General features: G+C 43.5%; 1 protein-coding gene across 1 annotated transcript in view; it reads left to right on the top strand.

The window, feature by feature from the left end:
• The first annotated feature begins 4,354 nt into the window (after positions 1–4,354).
• The window catches only part of ZCCHC7 (zinc finger, CCHC domain containing 7), a 110,215-nt gene continuing 98,065 nt past the window's right edge, over positions 4,355–16,504 (top strand). The window contains exon 1 of the mRNA XM_009880549.1: positions 4,355–5,042. Within this exon, the coding sequence (XP_009878851.1) occupies positions 4,355–5,042 (688 nt within the window). The remainder of the gene's footprint in view (positions 5,043–16,504) is intronic.

Below are 16,504 nucleotides of genomic sequence, written 5' to 3' on the forward strand. Positions count from 1 at the left end.
ATGGCCTGGGCATCTTACTGCCACGTATGCAAAGCCCCTTTTGCACTTAGCTTGTGTCCCAAGTGGCTTTGGAATTTTGGCTGAGAAAGTAGCTGCCTGCATGTAGCTTGAAAGTTGCTGTGGGTGTTCTGATTAACTTGTTTGTGCTCTTTCTCCCTGCAAGTCACCATCAGCACCTCCCTTCTGATTGCGCTGTGCTGCTGCCAACTTCTGTTACTTTATCAAGTGTGGGATGCTGGATTTTTTAATGGACTGGACAAAACATGCTGGCAAGCCGGCTTTGTAAATGATCTGGGAAAATGATCTCCTGCCATTTCTAACTATAGCCATCTGGAGTTTTGTTCGGAAGTGGTTAAAAGACATTCAGATAGCTGTGATTTTTTAATTTCCTTTTAACATCATTAGCCCTTTACCTGAACTGTTCTTACTTAGTGCCTACCAGAGAGGCAGTCAGGTACTTGTGAGGAAAGTTGTGCTCTGGGTTCAGGTAGGAATAGGATTCCTCTTGATGAAGGGACAGGCCTAGGGTTTGAAGTTTGGGGTTTTTTTAAAAGTAAAGCAGGACAGTTCAAAGTATGATGCGTCAGTGTGTTATGCTCTCTGCAGCCTGTGTTACCTATCCAATCAGCTAGTCTGTGCAGGACTGTTATTTCTAATGTGGTTTTCACACTGAGATACGAGGGATGTCTTTGTCAGAGTCTAGCTAGTAGCAAGAAGGATGATTGCCCATAGTCAAAACCTTTCACTGGTGAAAGGAAGCCTGAATTGCCAAAGATTGGCAGTCAGATATGTTTTTCTCCATTTGAGTATCAGTATTAATACGGTAAGAGACTGCTTCAACCTGAAGAGCTGACAATCTGAAAACCAGAAAAACTTTGTCTGCTGAAGTCCTCTTCCCTTTCCTAGAGGCCGTGTTTTTGTGTGCTTTGATGCCAAACACCTGAAACAGGTGTTTCTCACTCTGTGGTTAAGAGGTGGGGCATAGCTGTTGCCTGAGTTTGAGGATGGTGAACAGTGGAACCAGATATCTTCAGACTGTGTTGTGATGCGGATGTTTGATGTTTCTTGTTTCCCAGTGGCCTGTTACACATGCTGAGCAAGAGGAAACGTCCTTCGTCATTCCAGTTGTGTGTGGACCTGAGAGGAGAAGCTCTTGTTTGACCTGAGCTTCTGGGGAGGATACATCAAAGTAAGTGTGGTTTCGTGCTGCCTCATCTTACTCTTGTCTTTGTTATGAAGTGTCAGTGAGTCAGCTCCTTGGATGCTCTTTGACAGTCGAGATCCAGCAGTCTTGTTTAGCTGTATATTTTCAGCAATGGTCATGTACTTACTTTGTGTAACTTTATGGGTGACAGAACAGGAAGGAAAGAGTGATTGAATTCAGTTGGCTGTGCAAGTATCAGTAAAATTATGCCATACTTTAGGGGAATTCTTTCATTTCCAACGTTACTGAAGGTCTCTCTGTCACACATCCCATAACCACAGTTTAATACTGTAAATGTGCTTGACTGGAGCCAGCTCTGGTTTTATTCTCATCCTGTGGATGGGAACAGGCTAAGTAAGAGCTGTTTGAAAGGGTGGCCCCACATCAAGTTCAGAGAAATGTTTTAAGTGTGGGTGCTTCATTTGGTCTGTCAGGTGCTTTTATGTCTTATTTTTTTACTACCTACAACCGTTCAGGCGACCAGCATTTTACTTTTTTTCACCTGTATATAGGTCATCCAAACCTAAATACTGGTATGAAATAGGTTTATTGTGTCTATTACCACCAAGTTCTGACCTCATTCTTTCATATTTTGTTTGGCATAATAGATATTATATTTACCTAAGCACCCGGATGAGAGAGGCAGAGCCCAGCAGGTACAGATATATCCACGTTATCCTGAGGTTATTGCTACATGCATTGTGCTGCTACCTAGAGTTTTTTGTTGCCAGGTGTAAAAGTTTCCAGGAGGTTATAGTCGCTGTGTGGATAGGAGAGCTTTTGAAGCGGATTCTGTAACCTCCACTTGTTAAGTTTTAGGGCTGTATTTGTAGGTTAGAAACCGACTTGAGTGTATTAGGAGATAGCGGAGCTGAGTACGTGGGTGGGTGAGTAGGGTTCTGCTTTGGACGTGATCTCAGCTGGCCATGACCAAAGTGACGTCTTTAGTTGTGTAGGCGACATTGAATGATGTATGCTGATCCACTGCAAGGCTAAAACCAAAAGGGTACAGCACATGAATTGTCACTGAGCATTGTATTTTCTCACTTGTGCACTCATATTTTATGTAGTTTTGCTTTGTTTATTTTTGTGGGAAAAACATTTTCCTCCTTAGTTGGACTTCTGGTATAACAGGGATACAAATGAGGTCAAATCTATCATGATCAGGAAAGGACTTTTGCAGGGTGTGCACAGAAAGCTGTCATAATAAGAGCCTTCGGGTTCTTTAAATACCATCATCGCACAAATTTCTTACGTATAAGGCTTCCAAATCTAAATTTTTGTGCTTGTGTATCAGTATATGAATTCAAACAATACTGGGCCCCTTCCTTCCACACCTAAAAGACTGAACTCCCTCTGACAGTTTTCATGTCTAAAAAAGCTTGTTGGCTTTTTTTTTTGGCCCTAGGAAGTAACTGTAACACAGAAATAAAGATAGACTTTTCAGAGAAAGTATTCACTTTCCCCTCTTCAATGTAAATGAAATAATGTATCCCATGAATTAGGCACAGTAACTGGAGAAGGTCTCTGGATTTGCTGTCTGGCTAGGGAACAGGTAGTGAGCTCTGGAGACACTTGCCATTGGGCTGGGATCACAGGATAGTTGAGGCTGGAAAGAACCTCTGGCAGTTGCCTCATCCCACCCCCTTGACTCAATGCCGGATGACCTAGAGCAGTTTGCTCAGGGCCATGTCCATCTGGGTTTTGAACATCTTCAAGGATGAGGCTCCACAGCCTTTCTGGGCAACAGAGTAAAAAGGTTTTTTTCTTATGTTTAGTGGCATTTCCTGTGTTTTATTTTTTGTGTCTGCTGCCTCTTGTCATGTTACTGGACACCGCTTGGAAGAGCCTGGCTCTGTCTTATTTACTCCCTCCCCCCATCAGGTGTTTATGTACAAGGATAAGATCCCCCTGAGCCGCCTCTTCTCGAGGATGAACAGTCCCAGCTGTCTCAGCCTGGCCTCGTATGACAGGTGCTCCAATCCCTTAATCATTTTAGTGGCCCTTTGCTGCACTGACTCCAGTATGTCCATCTTTCCTAGCACTGGACAGCCCAGAGCTGTACATAGCACACCAGATAAGGTCTCGTGAGCACTGACCAGAGCAGAAGGATAACCTCCCTCACCCTGCTCTTCAGGAGCCCGGGATGCTTTTTTTCCCAGAACTGTATTAGCTTATGGTCAATTTGTCCCATCCCCGGGTCCTCTTTTGCAAAACTGCTATCCAGGCAGTGGGCTGCCAGCATGTCTCGTTCCCAGGTGCAGGACTTGGCATTTACCTTTGTTGACCTCCACGAGGATCCTCTCTGCCCACTTCTTCAGCCCCTTGAGGTACCTCTGAATGGCAGCATAACCATCTGGTGTATCAAACACTCCCAGTTCTCCATCATCTGCAAACTTCCTGAGGGTGCACTTTGTCCCATGTTCTCTTATGGGACTCTTATGGCTCTTACGGCATATTTGTTTAAAGAGCCGTATTGCTGAGTACATGAGAAGGGGAATTGGGGCTTTAGTCCCAGATGCACCAAAAAGGCCATTAAAGGTTGTAGATAGTTATTGTTTAACCGATAGCAGCACAGAGATGGGCAGAGACTGCAGGCATATCTTCTTTAAATTCTGAAGTGCCACTTCAGGTGGCTCTGCAGCCCAGGTGTAGTTAGGCTCCAGGCTACTTCTGTCAAATATTGATGAATGTTCCTTCCCTGCTCTTTCAGGTATGTATACAAGATGTTACTTAGTAAAACAAGTTGCAAAGTACCCAGAATTAATCCTAGTTGGCGTAACGATCAAAACTCGGATTGAGACACTCATTTGGCTCCAGAGCCATGCAGGTACCCTAATGGAGAGGAGCTGTGGAGGCTGAGAGCACGTTAAGTGCAACTTTTAGAAGCCAAAGTAGTTGAGGTTAAAGTAGCAGTTAAGATTAAACCAGATGCATGCTTAAGTTGCTTTATTATGGATTTGAGCATCGATTGTTGTAGCTGTTAAGTCCACTCAGGTTTATCTTCCATATGCAGACCTCTATGACTAACCTTAGCAATTTCAGAAAGACCAAAGGTATCATCTAAAAGATGGGTTTTGGCATACATTCATGACCATTCTCATATAACCTCTTGTATTTTTTGTAGATACAGACTATTCACTTTCCAGAATGTTTGTTGGATATGAAGATGATGAGGATACAGAAGTGTACGAAGATGAACTTTACAATGAGGAGTCATCCAGTGAGCAGAGTGTTGATAGCGAGGTGGAATTTCATCTCTATAGCCAGATCCACTATTCCCAGAATCTTGGAGAAATGAGCACACTGGAAATGGATGAAGAAGATGATGTTGCGGGAGGCACGGGTCATAGTTCAGTTCTAACTGAGAAACAGCCTGAAGACAAGAAAGTCACTGAATTCATTGGTTGTGGTGCTCAGCTTTCACATGATCCTGAGATCATCGTCTTGTCTGATACACCAGATGAAGACAGTGTTTACAAAAGCAAAGCAAAGAAGTTGAAAAGCTCTTTAGCTCAAGGTAAAATACATATCCATCCAGGATCTTCCACACCAAATCAGGCCGAAGCTGCTGGATGTAATACCCTGTATCCTGCTGGATCAGGCACTGACATCTCGGGGCAAAGGAAAAGCACTAGTGGGAAGCTTGACCCAGTTAGTTCTGCCAGAGCTCATGCCATCCAAGATGTGTTGGTAATAGATGATAGCTCAGAGGAGGAGAGCTTGATGTCTGAAAATGATAATGTCGAGAGCTGGATGCTTTTGGGAGCCGGTGCAGATGACAGAGATGAAGATATAATGTTGAACCTTGAAGGCTATGCAACTCCTGTCAGTGAAGGTTAGTACTAATTTTAATTGCTTGTTTATTCTTCTGTATGTGGATTTGTCTGCAAGGATACTGAAGCCAATGTTTGTAAAGAAAGATAAACAGAAAGCAAATTGGAGTGTGTAATGATGGGTGCAAAACTACGGTGAAGGAAATAGCCATTTATTTATACCATTTCAATACCATTATTTCAGTAGTGTCATATATGGAAAGACAGCATTTTTGCTGGTAGAAATTCAGAAGTAGTATCAGAGTGATTAACGTTGTGAACTTCATAACTTTCTGTGTATTTTGTATTCCTGAGAGCGTACAAGAAGTTGCAGGGTGAAGGGCGGTAAAATAAAGAGGGAATACAATGGTTTCTTATTGTAAACAAAGTAGGCAGAAAAAAAGTTTGAGGACTAAAGGCATAAAGAAAATCAGAGGTAGGAACTGCGTAACAATAAAAAGTTTGCTGAAAAGTGCTGCAGGGTAGGAAAGTAATCAGTGCTCATAACGCAGGGAGTAGTGTCATTCCTCTTCTCACATGATGACATTTCTGCCCCCCTGCCCTGTCTGCCTTGCCTCATTGCCTCTCAGCAGTGCAGTCACCAGTGCTCGTTAAGGCTTCGCTGTATGCCAGACCAGAGAAGTTACAGCTCAGGAAAGGGACGAACTGTGACAGGAGAGGGCAGGGAATGGAGGGGAGACCTTCTGAGCTGGTTCTTCTTCAAGATGCAGATTCTGTAACCACTTCAACAGTCTGGCAGTTTGGGCTGCTGAGCTAAAATTTACTGTAACTTCTTGTATGGATTCTGCACTGAATAATTCAGAAAGATTCCCAACCACTAAGACTAACATCCAACATTTTGGTATTTTGCAAAATATTCTTCCACGGTACAATGCAGAAAGTTAGTAAACATGATGGTTAGTTTGACAGATTTTAGATACGTGTTTGTAATAGTCATACTACGTAACACATACCATATCACCAGGATATAAAAACTCTCTTAGACAATCAGCCATGCTTATTTCTTGCCCACCGGTTTCCCGAAGCACAAAGATCACGTCCAGAAACAGCGTCCCCTGCCAGTCTGAGAGAAGGCTGCTTCAGTGGCAGGGCTAGCCGGATCAGCTGCAGCACCGGCAACCTTTGCAAGACTTTTTTTTTTTTTTTTTTTCTTAATTTTAAAAAAAGAAGTATACCATAATTTTACTTGGCGCACATGTAAATGAGGTGGGTTTGGGTGCAGGGAAATGAAACGTTCTGCAGCTCTGATCTGAAGGCTGATACTAGTGAAGTTTTTCCTCAGGGTGGCCGAGTAAACAGTGCTCCTGTTCACATGCTGCTACTAAGCTGTTTGAGAGGGGAAAGCTGAGAAATTGTCTTTGCCTTCTTTTCTGGTAAAACACCTGTTTCTTGCCCATAAATGTTCAATAACTTTTGCTTAGAGTTGTTCTTGTGTATGTTTTTGCATAGCTATCCGTAGTCCATTGCTAAACAGACCGTAAAGCGTGCTCAATCTCAGGTGGTGTGCTTGCCCAAGCCTCAGAGATTTAAGAAACACTATCCCTGTTCCAGCACAGTACCAGAAGAGTGGCAGAGCATTCAATTGCCGTGCCAGAACCCCGGAGAGCCACGTTATATTTGGAATTTATGTGATTTTTTTCTCCTTAAAAATCTTTTAAAATGCAGTTTCTAGGAATTAACTTGAAGTTGCTAAATTTCATTAATATCTTTCTTTTTGTATTTTCATATCCTGTGCTTTTCTTTGAAACTAGAGCTAATTAGCTTGTCTTTTTCTTAAATTATTCTGCCTGTTGGGGAGCAAATGTTTGGTGCTGTGTGGTGACTGCTGTAACAGCAATTCAGTTTGTCCATAGCGCAGTTAATACGTTTTCTGGGTAGCGTCTACTTTTCTTATAACTGCTGGGCACGCAGATGACCTGGAATTAGGTTTCTTTTGTTCAGTTTACTCTGTGTATCTCCTTGGATTTATGTACCAAAATTGCTGATGGTAGTGCTAAAGATTACGCAAAAAAAACAGAAGATAGAAAAGTGTTTAAACAGTGCTCGAGATTTTAAGCATGTTTCAAAATTACATATACACATTTTGGGAAACATTCTGTAATTAATTTATCAGAGTAATTATGCTTACTAGGTGTAACGTGAAAATTCATGTTTTCGTTCTCTGTGCTGTTCTAGTGAAGGTGTGCCAGTGCTAACTGAGAGAGGCTTTTAAAAATCAATACGGGAGGTCAGTGTCAGGATACAGTTTTGCTAACTTATGGTATGGTTTTGTGACAAATGTAGTAATGTTTCTTATTCATATAGATATATTCATAGGTGTTGACAATAAGCAAGCCACATTCAAAGCAGGTAACAGGAGCAGACTTTTCCCGCGCTGTATAAACTTGTCATACTCTTCAGAACTAAAATTGTTTCATTTAATGTGGGGGATGTAAACATTTTTTTGCGATGCTGGAATGGGATGTCACGGACAGTCACACAAGAGGCTCATAAACATAACCGTTCTTCTCCTACTCTGATTTTTATTCTCAAAGCTGCATCAGAACCTCTTCAAAGCCCCTTCTTGCGCCTTGCCTCACATCAGTAGTGATTTTGCCAACAGCAGCCTCACGCCTGGAGCTGTGCTACGTACGGAACATGCATCAGGCACGCGCAGCCGTTTGGGAGCAGGTGCTAGTTGTACGCGCACATCTCTCTTCATTTTAGCTGTTGCCTTTTTATTTATGTACGACTTGGTGGAAAGCCTTACACTTTGTGCATTTTTTCCAGCTGTGAACGGGTTAATGATGGTCCGTTTGACTGCTGTACACAACGGGCAGAGCAAGGTGCCGTGCCCTGGTGCTGGCCCCGACGCAGGCACACATCTGGGGCGGAGAGGGTACCGCAGGGCTGGGCTCCGGTCAGACCCCTGGTTCTCAGCTGTGTCCCAAATTCCAGTGAATGTTATTCAGGTAGTTCTGGCATGCTGGTTCAGCTGCTCTGTTTCTAAGGTGTATGGTGATGGGGATGCAAAGACACAGGCTTAAAATAAATTGGTGGTGTGTGTGTATATCATGAAAAGCCAAAACAGCATCAAAATAGTTTTAGGGAACAAAAGCCATAAATCTTCCTAATGTAAAGTAACCATAATTTGTTTATTGAGCTTATGCAATTTATAGAACTCCAATTCTATAAAGGACTCCTTTGCTGAAATATAAACATAAACATTTTAAATCCAAAAGAAGAAATGCATTTAAAAAATATGCGTATTGGCAAATTATTCTCTCAAAGATATTCTCTGTTAATTCATTTAAATTAATTTGAGACGTGCACAGTTCTGTTTTCAGGGTTTCTAAAGAACGAGATGAAGTACTTAGGTGACTACACAGTATGTAAATTACTATTTCAGGGCTTGTAGTATCGGTAAGAATGGACATAGAGTATAGTGACTGGTGAAGCCTTCTCCTTTCCCTCATCCCCCAAAACTCCCTGTGACAGTGTCATGGTGTGTCTAGTGTCCAGTTTGCTTCACATTAAAAAGGAAACTGAAACGTGAACTATTCTCTGACTATGAGTAGCTGGTTGTGTCAGTCATTTGATGGGTCTGTTTTTATGTCTGAGTCCCTGAAATGGGGATGCTGAGGTTCCACTGGAGTCAGAAGTAACTCCTAAAGGAAAGGACTTAGGCATGCCTCTTCATTCTGTTAACTCCTCTACATCTATCATTGCCTGCCCTGCTCTTGTCTAATGGCCTTATTATTTTTAATATTCTCTGTGAACAAATAATGCTTTTTGATGCCTCCAGCACAGAGTCTTCTCCCCATGCGACCTTCTCGCTTCAGTCACCAGCGTCTGCTGTGGCGGAAGGAGATGTCCCTTTGCCTTGGGAAGTGAGCTCTGGTTCCTGATGGTAAATCGCGATTCACCTGTACCCTTCTGTCTTCAGCTGACATCCTGAAAGTTATGGCTGGTCCACAAACACTGCTGTTCAGTACACAGCCGAAAACTTTTCCTCCCTTTCTGCCCTCTTTCCAAATGGCTTTAGATGCCTTTCACTTTTTATTTTTGCTCGTCTAATATCATGTCAAGCAAAACCGTGTTTGTTCCCTTATTTCTGTAAAATCCAACTTTTCGTTGTGCGTCTGCTGGTCTCTCAGCAACTACAGCTGATTGTCAACCTTTCATTATTTGGAATATGAAGATGGGCGCTGGCTTTTTTGTTTCACACAGAGGAGTATCAGGCAAAGCACTTACTGTGTCCGAACTGACTCTGTCCCTCCTTACTCTGACTTTGTTTTTCTGTGGTGAGATTCTGCATAGCCTGGAAGCAAAGGCGGCACTAAGATTGCAGGCGGTCGGCCAAGCTGAAAGACAGCGACGACAAACTTGTATGTGTTACTTGCCTCCACCTGGTCATCTGTGGGTTTCCTTGCGTGGCATTTGGAAAAGTGCATGCTGCTGCTGCTGCTTGTTAATTTGCAAAAAGGGTCTTACCCGCTTCTCGTGGCTTTTAAAAAATTGGTAATTCAGCAAATCTAGGTGTTTGGTGTGATTTACCTGATTTTTTTTTAAAACATTTAGAGTCCAGAAGAAAGTGTGCAAAGAGAATTGTTACAAACTCTGCTAAATGTACTGAATTAATTTTTGGTGTCGGAGAGTTTCCAGGTCTTTGAAGGAGGTTTCTCTCCTCCCACCCCTTTCCTCCACTTTGCAGTGAGAGTATATATGATAAGAACGTTAATCTCCTGTAGTTGGAAGTCTTTCATCCATTTCTTCATTAAAAGCTTCCTTTTAACATATTTCCTCTCCCATGTATAGCTGCAATCCTAATCTCTGCCTTTTTTTTCCCTCACGGCGTTTGAAAGACAGTTTTCAAAGCTGCAGCATTGATGTTCGGCCACTAAGGGGTACAGAAAACAATTTATCTTCTCCCTCTTTCATCCTTTGCCCACCCAGTACCGTCCTCAGAGACAACAGGCTAATGTGATCATGCTCTGGGCTTGGCAGGTTGGTGGAGTGCGGTGTGTGCAGTTGTTTTTTAATCCAAAGTTTCTGTAAAACCAAAACATACATGCTCTGCCGGGTTCCCAGAGAGGGAATGGTTATTTTTTTTCTCTGCTCTGATTTTTTTCTTATTATCACAGTAGCGATGCTTTTACAAGAGCATTGTCAGAGATACTCTCTCTGGCACTAGAAGTTGCTCTTAAAAGTACCAGCTGCTGGGTATCGGTCTGCCCTCGTAAAGAGCCTTCACATTCAAAGGCCCTTCGTGGTTGCAGGTCAGCAGCCCTGGGGCAGCCTCCTCAGCAGCTCTGTCCGCGTTTTCATGACATTTGCAGACGGCGACACAGCACGCCATAGTTTGAGCGATTCCCATGTGTGCTGCTCGGGGGTCCCAGGGGTCCTTCGCTCCGCAGCGGCAGTCCCCAGAGCAGCCTCTGTTCAGGCACAGTGCCTGTTTTGCTGGGGCTCGCTCCAGCCCTGGGCCATGGGGACGCTCTGTACCAAGGGTGACACGGTGCTTTTGTTTAAGCATCTTGTTCCACGACTGCGTAGAAGCAGTACTTGGCTCTGGTGGTAACCTCAGACACACAAAGAGCAGAAGACTGGGAGCAGAAAGCACAAAACTCAGCTGAGGCTTACAGGGTGTTACGAGATACTTTTAAATCTGTTTATCACAAGACTTTCTAGCTGTCTGAATAGTAATTTTTGTGTTTCCTAACAGATTGACTTCTGGAATTTGGTAAAGTAGGAGTATTTTTAATCTTCTGTGTTGAAAGTAGTTATGAATGGACGCCAGCGTCCAAGGGGGAAATAATTTCACTTGAGGCGTGGGGGTTTATGTCCACTTCTGCTCTTACTGTCCTGTAAAACTGCCCTGTACAAAAAGAAAAAGTGAACATAAAATAAAGTGTGAGTTCACAGGCAGTTTTTTCAGCTTTCCATTTTGGCATCCATTTCCATCTTGTTTTCCAGGCTTAGAGTTCTTGCTATGCACTGAGTTTTATCCTTAGTAATCAAGCCTCTCATTTAGTCAAAGAAACCATAATAAAAATACATCTGTAAATTGGGAGGAAAAAAAAAAATAAGGAGGGGGATGTGAACATTTAATGAATGAAACTATAAAAAAAATACATGCCTAAAATGAAAAAAAATGAATTTGAAGGCATTTTATTTTTGTCTCTTCCGCAAAAAATAATGTAGGAAGGAGTTTTCTATTCAGCAGTAGTAACTACAGCTTATGGAGTCAATATAGAAATAGCAGTCTCTGATAAATTTAGCTTATTGTTTTATCTCTGTCAGCCATGCTCAAAAAGGAAATACGCTTTGTTAACTACCAGTGTTTTAAATGGCCTCTTCTGGTGTATGACTTAATTTTCTCTTAACTCTGTGTGGTACTACAGAAACTATTCAAAAATCTGACCACATCTCTATTTTTCTCTCTCCGTGCTGTTATTCAAATCCCTCAGTGTATTTTTAAATGGTGAAAAGGTGTAAGCTTGTTTCTAAACTGACAAAAAAGTACAGTAAAATCTTTCCCTTGACAGCTAGTTTTGAACACGACCTCTGCACAATATAGTATGCTTTTGTTCTTCAGTCTTGATAGTTGTAGCACCAACTAACTTTTTCTACAAAAATGTCAACAAGAAATTTTTCATTTTGTTAGGCCATAGAAAAATGATTTGAAGAGCCATACTTCCCGGTACTTTTTGGATGCCTAAGGTGTAGAATTACTGAATTAAATTTCAGCAAAAGTTCCTTTCAAAAATAAAAAAGATTTATTGGTGAAAATTACTCTAGCAATTAAAATATTTTTATTAGTAGTGCCTAATGGTAAATGCTGTTTTTCTTAAAAGCAGCAGGACTTGCTAGTGTGGTCCATGTACAAATTTCACTGTGAAAAAAAAACCCAAAGAAGCACGGGTTTATTTCTTGGCAGTTCTGCGCGGCGGCTCACAGCACACTGTGGCACGCGGATTGCTGCGTCTCCACCAGCTGCTGCCCCTGCTTGGCGCCGGGACGGTGGGCGGGACACAGCACATCGGTGGCTGTGGCCATCTCACCTCGGTGGTGGCCCAGCATCCCCAGCTGAGGGATCACCTCGGCCCCGGTGAAGCTGTCGTGCCAAAGGCAGTGGCAAAGACGTCTCAGTGTAAAAGGAACGTTTGTGTGGAAGTGGCCCGTACTGTTCGTGTGGGCTGGTACGCCACGCACGTGGGACCACGCTGTGCGTCGCTGGCAGTGAAGCTTGGGGATGTTGAGGCTTCCAGAAGAGGGTGGGAGTCCACAGTCCACAGCCCGAGCTGTGCCCGTGTCCTGGCTATGCCCTGCCCAGAGCCCACGGGCCCGCGGCTCTCGGTCCTGTCCCTCCTCCAGAGCGGAGCCCGACGTGGCGCTGGGGGCTGCATGCGCATTCCCCTGGGAAGGGCGAACGGACAGAGTGGTGCCAGGTCATGCTGGCTGCCTGTAACGTGGAGGTTGAGGTCACCCAGTTCGATTTTTGTGTGTTTGTGTATGTGTTGCTGAAACCCTTTATCAGCTTGCTTTCCCCTGAACTGCGCCCTGCGAACGCTTGGGCTTTTCCTGTGATTTGGGGGGCTTTCTTCTCGCTTGTGTTTGCTAGAACCTTAACGTTACTTAAATGTAGTAGGAGTGTTTTGTGCATGAGTTACTACAGCAGAATGCACCCCGGAGCGGTAATAAGCAGTGGGAATCCACCTACCGTTTGGAAGATGCAGCACATGCATATGGATATTTTGATTAAAGAAAAAAACTTAATCTTCTTTACTGTGTAATGTGGATACACTCGAATCTCTTGATTATTTAAAAAAAAAAAAAAATTAATAAAACTAATAAAGTTCCTTTGCAAATCTGAAGAGATCTAGACTAAGTATACCTGCAACCGGAGCAGGCCCTTTTATCTGTACAGATTTATCTGCTATTGTGGACCTTAGCTCTAATTTAAATTTCCCATGGCTTTGGATTGCTGACTAGGTTTTCTGCAAGAGTGCCCATGCTTACATGGTCATATATTCTGGGTGACTTTTTCACTTTTTTTCTCTTTTTTCTGCTGCTCTGTTGATTGTTATAAGAGGAAATTTTTTTTCCCACTTCTGTCACCAGTTTGATCTTTCTTCCTTGTCCCTTTTTCTCCGGGTTTCTTACAGGTGGGGAAAAACTGTCATATTGCCATTGAATTTTTGAACACTGATGGGAAACTGATTTAATTCTTCTGAAGGAGAAGTTCAAGATTTTTAAGTAATTAAGAAATGCAATAGAGAATATACTGAAAACAAAGGACTTAAGGGTTTAAAAAGGGAAAAAGTGAAGTTTAAGTAGGGCGACAAAGGGACATAAGTCATGCAGATATGTGTGTGGAGTAAGCACAGGAAAAATAAGAGTTTACATTAATGAATTTTAAAGCAGAATAAAAGTCTAGAGATGGACTGATAGGAGGAATAAAATGGCCTGTTGTTAATGCTTTTTTATGTGTTTTCCTGTTTACTGCATCTCCAAGTGGAAGTGGTTTGGAGCTTCAAAGCTGTAGGCAAAACTGACATTCAGAGGCATGTAGCAGGATGGCACACACTTCATTTTGTGAGTCCTTCGGCTACAATTAGCATGCTTCTAGAGAAACGGGGACCCTTTTGCTGCAGAGAATCGTCTCTGTGTCCTTCTGGTGCGGACAGGATTCGCTGTGGAGGTTTGAACTGCAAGTGGGCTCAAGTGCTGCGTTGTCGGAACAGGCACGCAGGCAGCACCTTAGGTAATCTGTAGGTTTCTTACTGAAGAGCACAGAAAACTTAGGCTGTGATGCCATCACAGTGACCATTAATCTTGTGACAGTATCTGCACATATGCAGGTATATACACACACAATCTGTAACACAGCCTGACGAGTCCTGGGAAGATTATAATGGTTGCCTTCATACTCTGTTAATGTATATAATTGGTATTTCCAGTATTCTTACTGATTAGTATTGCATGCCTTTCATGACTGTGTTTCACCTGTAATGATCCTCCTCCAGTGGCCTTAGCCAGCTGAGAACTGCAGCGCTGGCAGGCGAGAGGTCGGTGTTGGCACACACCTCGCCTTGTCCCCAGCCCTCAGCCACTGTCGCCGGTGTTCGAGGCTGAGTGCAGTCCTGCGCTTGCTCCCACTTCGTTAATTGGCTGTATTGTTTCCCCCTCTAAGTGCTGAGACAGTTTCCCGTCTTCACGTGTAAATCAAAATAACTCCTCAAATCTCCAGAGGAACTCTGGATTAGGGATGTTTTTGCCACCACAACCTGTCCAGTTGCCTGATGCTCGCAACACCCGTGCTCTCCCATAGGCTCTCCGTGCCGGAGCTCCGCTCCCCTGCGCACTGCTGGTGAGCCGGCCACTGCCCATCGCCCCCAGAAGGTAGGAGAGGCGAGGTGACACCGAGGACCTCGCAGGAGGTTGTGTGAGCAGCCCCACGCCTCTGCTGAGGGTTTCCAGCTAACAGCGGCATTTCCCATCACTGTGGCTGTTTTTGCAGTTGTGGAACTTAGCTTTAAGCTGTTTCTTTTTCTGTGAAAATTTTTAGCACCAGGAAGGTTTCCTGTCTGCCAGGCTTAACCTCTCCTTACTTTCTGTGATGGTAGTGATGTTTGTCTCGCTAATACATCTTGCTAATACTCCTGCTAATGTCCCTGATTTTACATTGTATGCAACAGTGCCAAGTATTTTGAGCATGTCTTGGGAGATAATGACTTCGTTAGAAGTGAGAAAATAAGGAAATTAAAGCTCATCTATTCAGCTGGACTTCTTGCGGTGGGCATGGTGACGTATGGCTTGCATTACAGAGCTGCAAAGCCATCACCCACACACCACAGAAAACCGTACACACAGCACTGGCTGCCAAGGTGTATTCTGTCACCCATTGCTAATTCTGTCAGTTCCTTTCCTCTCTTTGTACAGTGTAAGGTTTGGTATGTGGTGGTGGTTCTTCTTCCATTTGCCTACTTTTGAGGTGTAGGTGAGGGAGATATGCTCACAGACACTGAGGAGGCCCCTTGGATATAGCAGATTTTGGTGACAGCCACAAAGCCATTATTTGCTCAAAGTGGGTAGATTTATCTGCGCTTTACTGTTGTAGTGTGTTGCGCGGGGTGTTGTGGCTTGCTCGCCAGTCCTCCTGAAGGCCAGAAACAGCGAGGTCCCGGGCAGGCATCTGCAGCACTCGATAAATCTTCCTCCATCAACTCCTTTAACCCCCAACAACCAGAGAGTGAGGGGGCGGGGGCGGGGGAGAGGATGCCAGATGCTTTTTTCGGTCTCTTTTTGAAACTCTCTGTGCATGGTGAAACACCAGAGTTTTCTCTGCCGTTCCAAGCGGAGGTGTTGTATGGCCTCTGTGGCAGCAGTCGTTGCATTCACGTTGTACGTACTTCCCAGTCTAGACACTGCCTGAAGGTAAGCCACCAAGTCGGTAACTGCGTCTTGTACTTTTAAAACTTTAGCTGCAGAGGTTTGGGGATTTCCCCCGCCCCCCTGGAGCCGTGGGGGGCTCCGGCGGCCGCTTTGGGACTGGCTGTAAGTGCAGATAAGAATGTACATACACACACGTGTAAGCATACACACGTATGTATTTGTATGTGTATTTATAGAGGCGTATGTGAAGGTTCAGCTTTTCTGTTTGCATTGTGTTCATGTGGGATGTCTGGCACGTAGCTTTACAAAGAAAACTAAAGTGAAAAAAGTTGCAAACTTTGAACAGAGATTTCTTTCATGTTCCAAAATAGTCTCTGAGAGGGGCAGGAGCATTTCCAGTCTTTATTTGTTCCTGAGATGGCTGAAGTTGGTGTGACAGGCTTCAGTGTGTGATACCCTGACACAAAACAAAACCATTCCCCGAGGCTTGCTCCTTGGGACACACACAGTTTCTGTATTATTTAACTGTACTTGTGAGACTTCCAGAAGTAAAGCTGAGTGGGCGTGTGCTAGAGGGATTTTCTCATCAGATTTTTAATTATAATTTTGTTCTGGCGTAAATTTTAAAACAGCAAAGAAGAGGATTCCTCTAAGAAATCAGTGTCAGCCATCAGAGCAGAGGCACGATTCAGTTGGCATTTGTAGTATGTATGTATTATGACTTATGTTGCACTCCTCCCCGCTCGTTGTTCTGTGGGGTTTTGGTGAGTTGATGGTGAAGGCAGTTTATTCCTGGTGGTTTTTTGAAATATATCCGTGCTGACCTCTGTTTTTAAGGTGGTAGTGATTTAGTTTGTACATTTTTATCTTATTTAATTTTCGATCTACTCTTCTTTTTAGAAAATCTTTTGGAAACTTTTAGTTTTCTAGATAGAAAAAAAAAATATTGAAAATGTTCTCGCGCGACATCCCTTTGTCAAAAACGAAGCCTAAAAACCAGGCAGCAGGCATCCACTTGTGTGTTTTGTGGGGTTTTCCTCTTTTTGAGCAGTAGCCTTGTGCCGTTTTGCTTGTTTCCCTCGAAGCG

The sequence above is a fragment of the Charadrius vociferus genome, unplaced genomic scaffold (genome assembly GCF_000708025.1).
Source record: "Charadrius vociferus isolate BGI_N301 unplaced genomic scaffold, ASM70802v2 scaffold633, whole genome shotgun sequence".
Classification (NCBI taxonomy): domain Eukaryota; kingdom Metazoa; phylum Chordata; class Aves; order Charadriiformes; family Charadriidae; genus Charadrius; species Charadrius vociferus.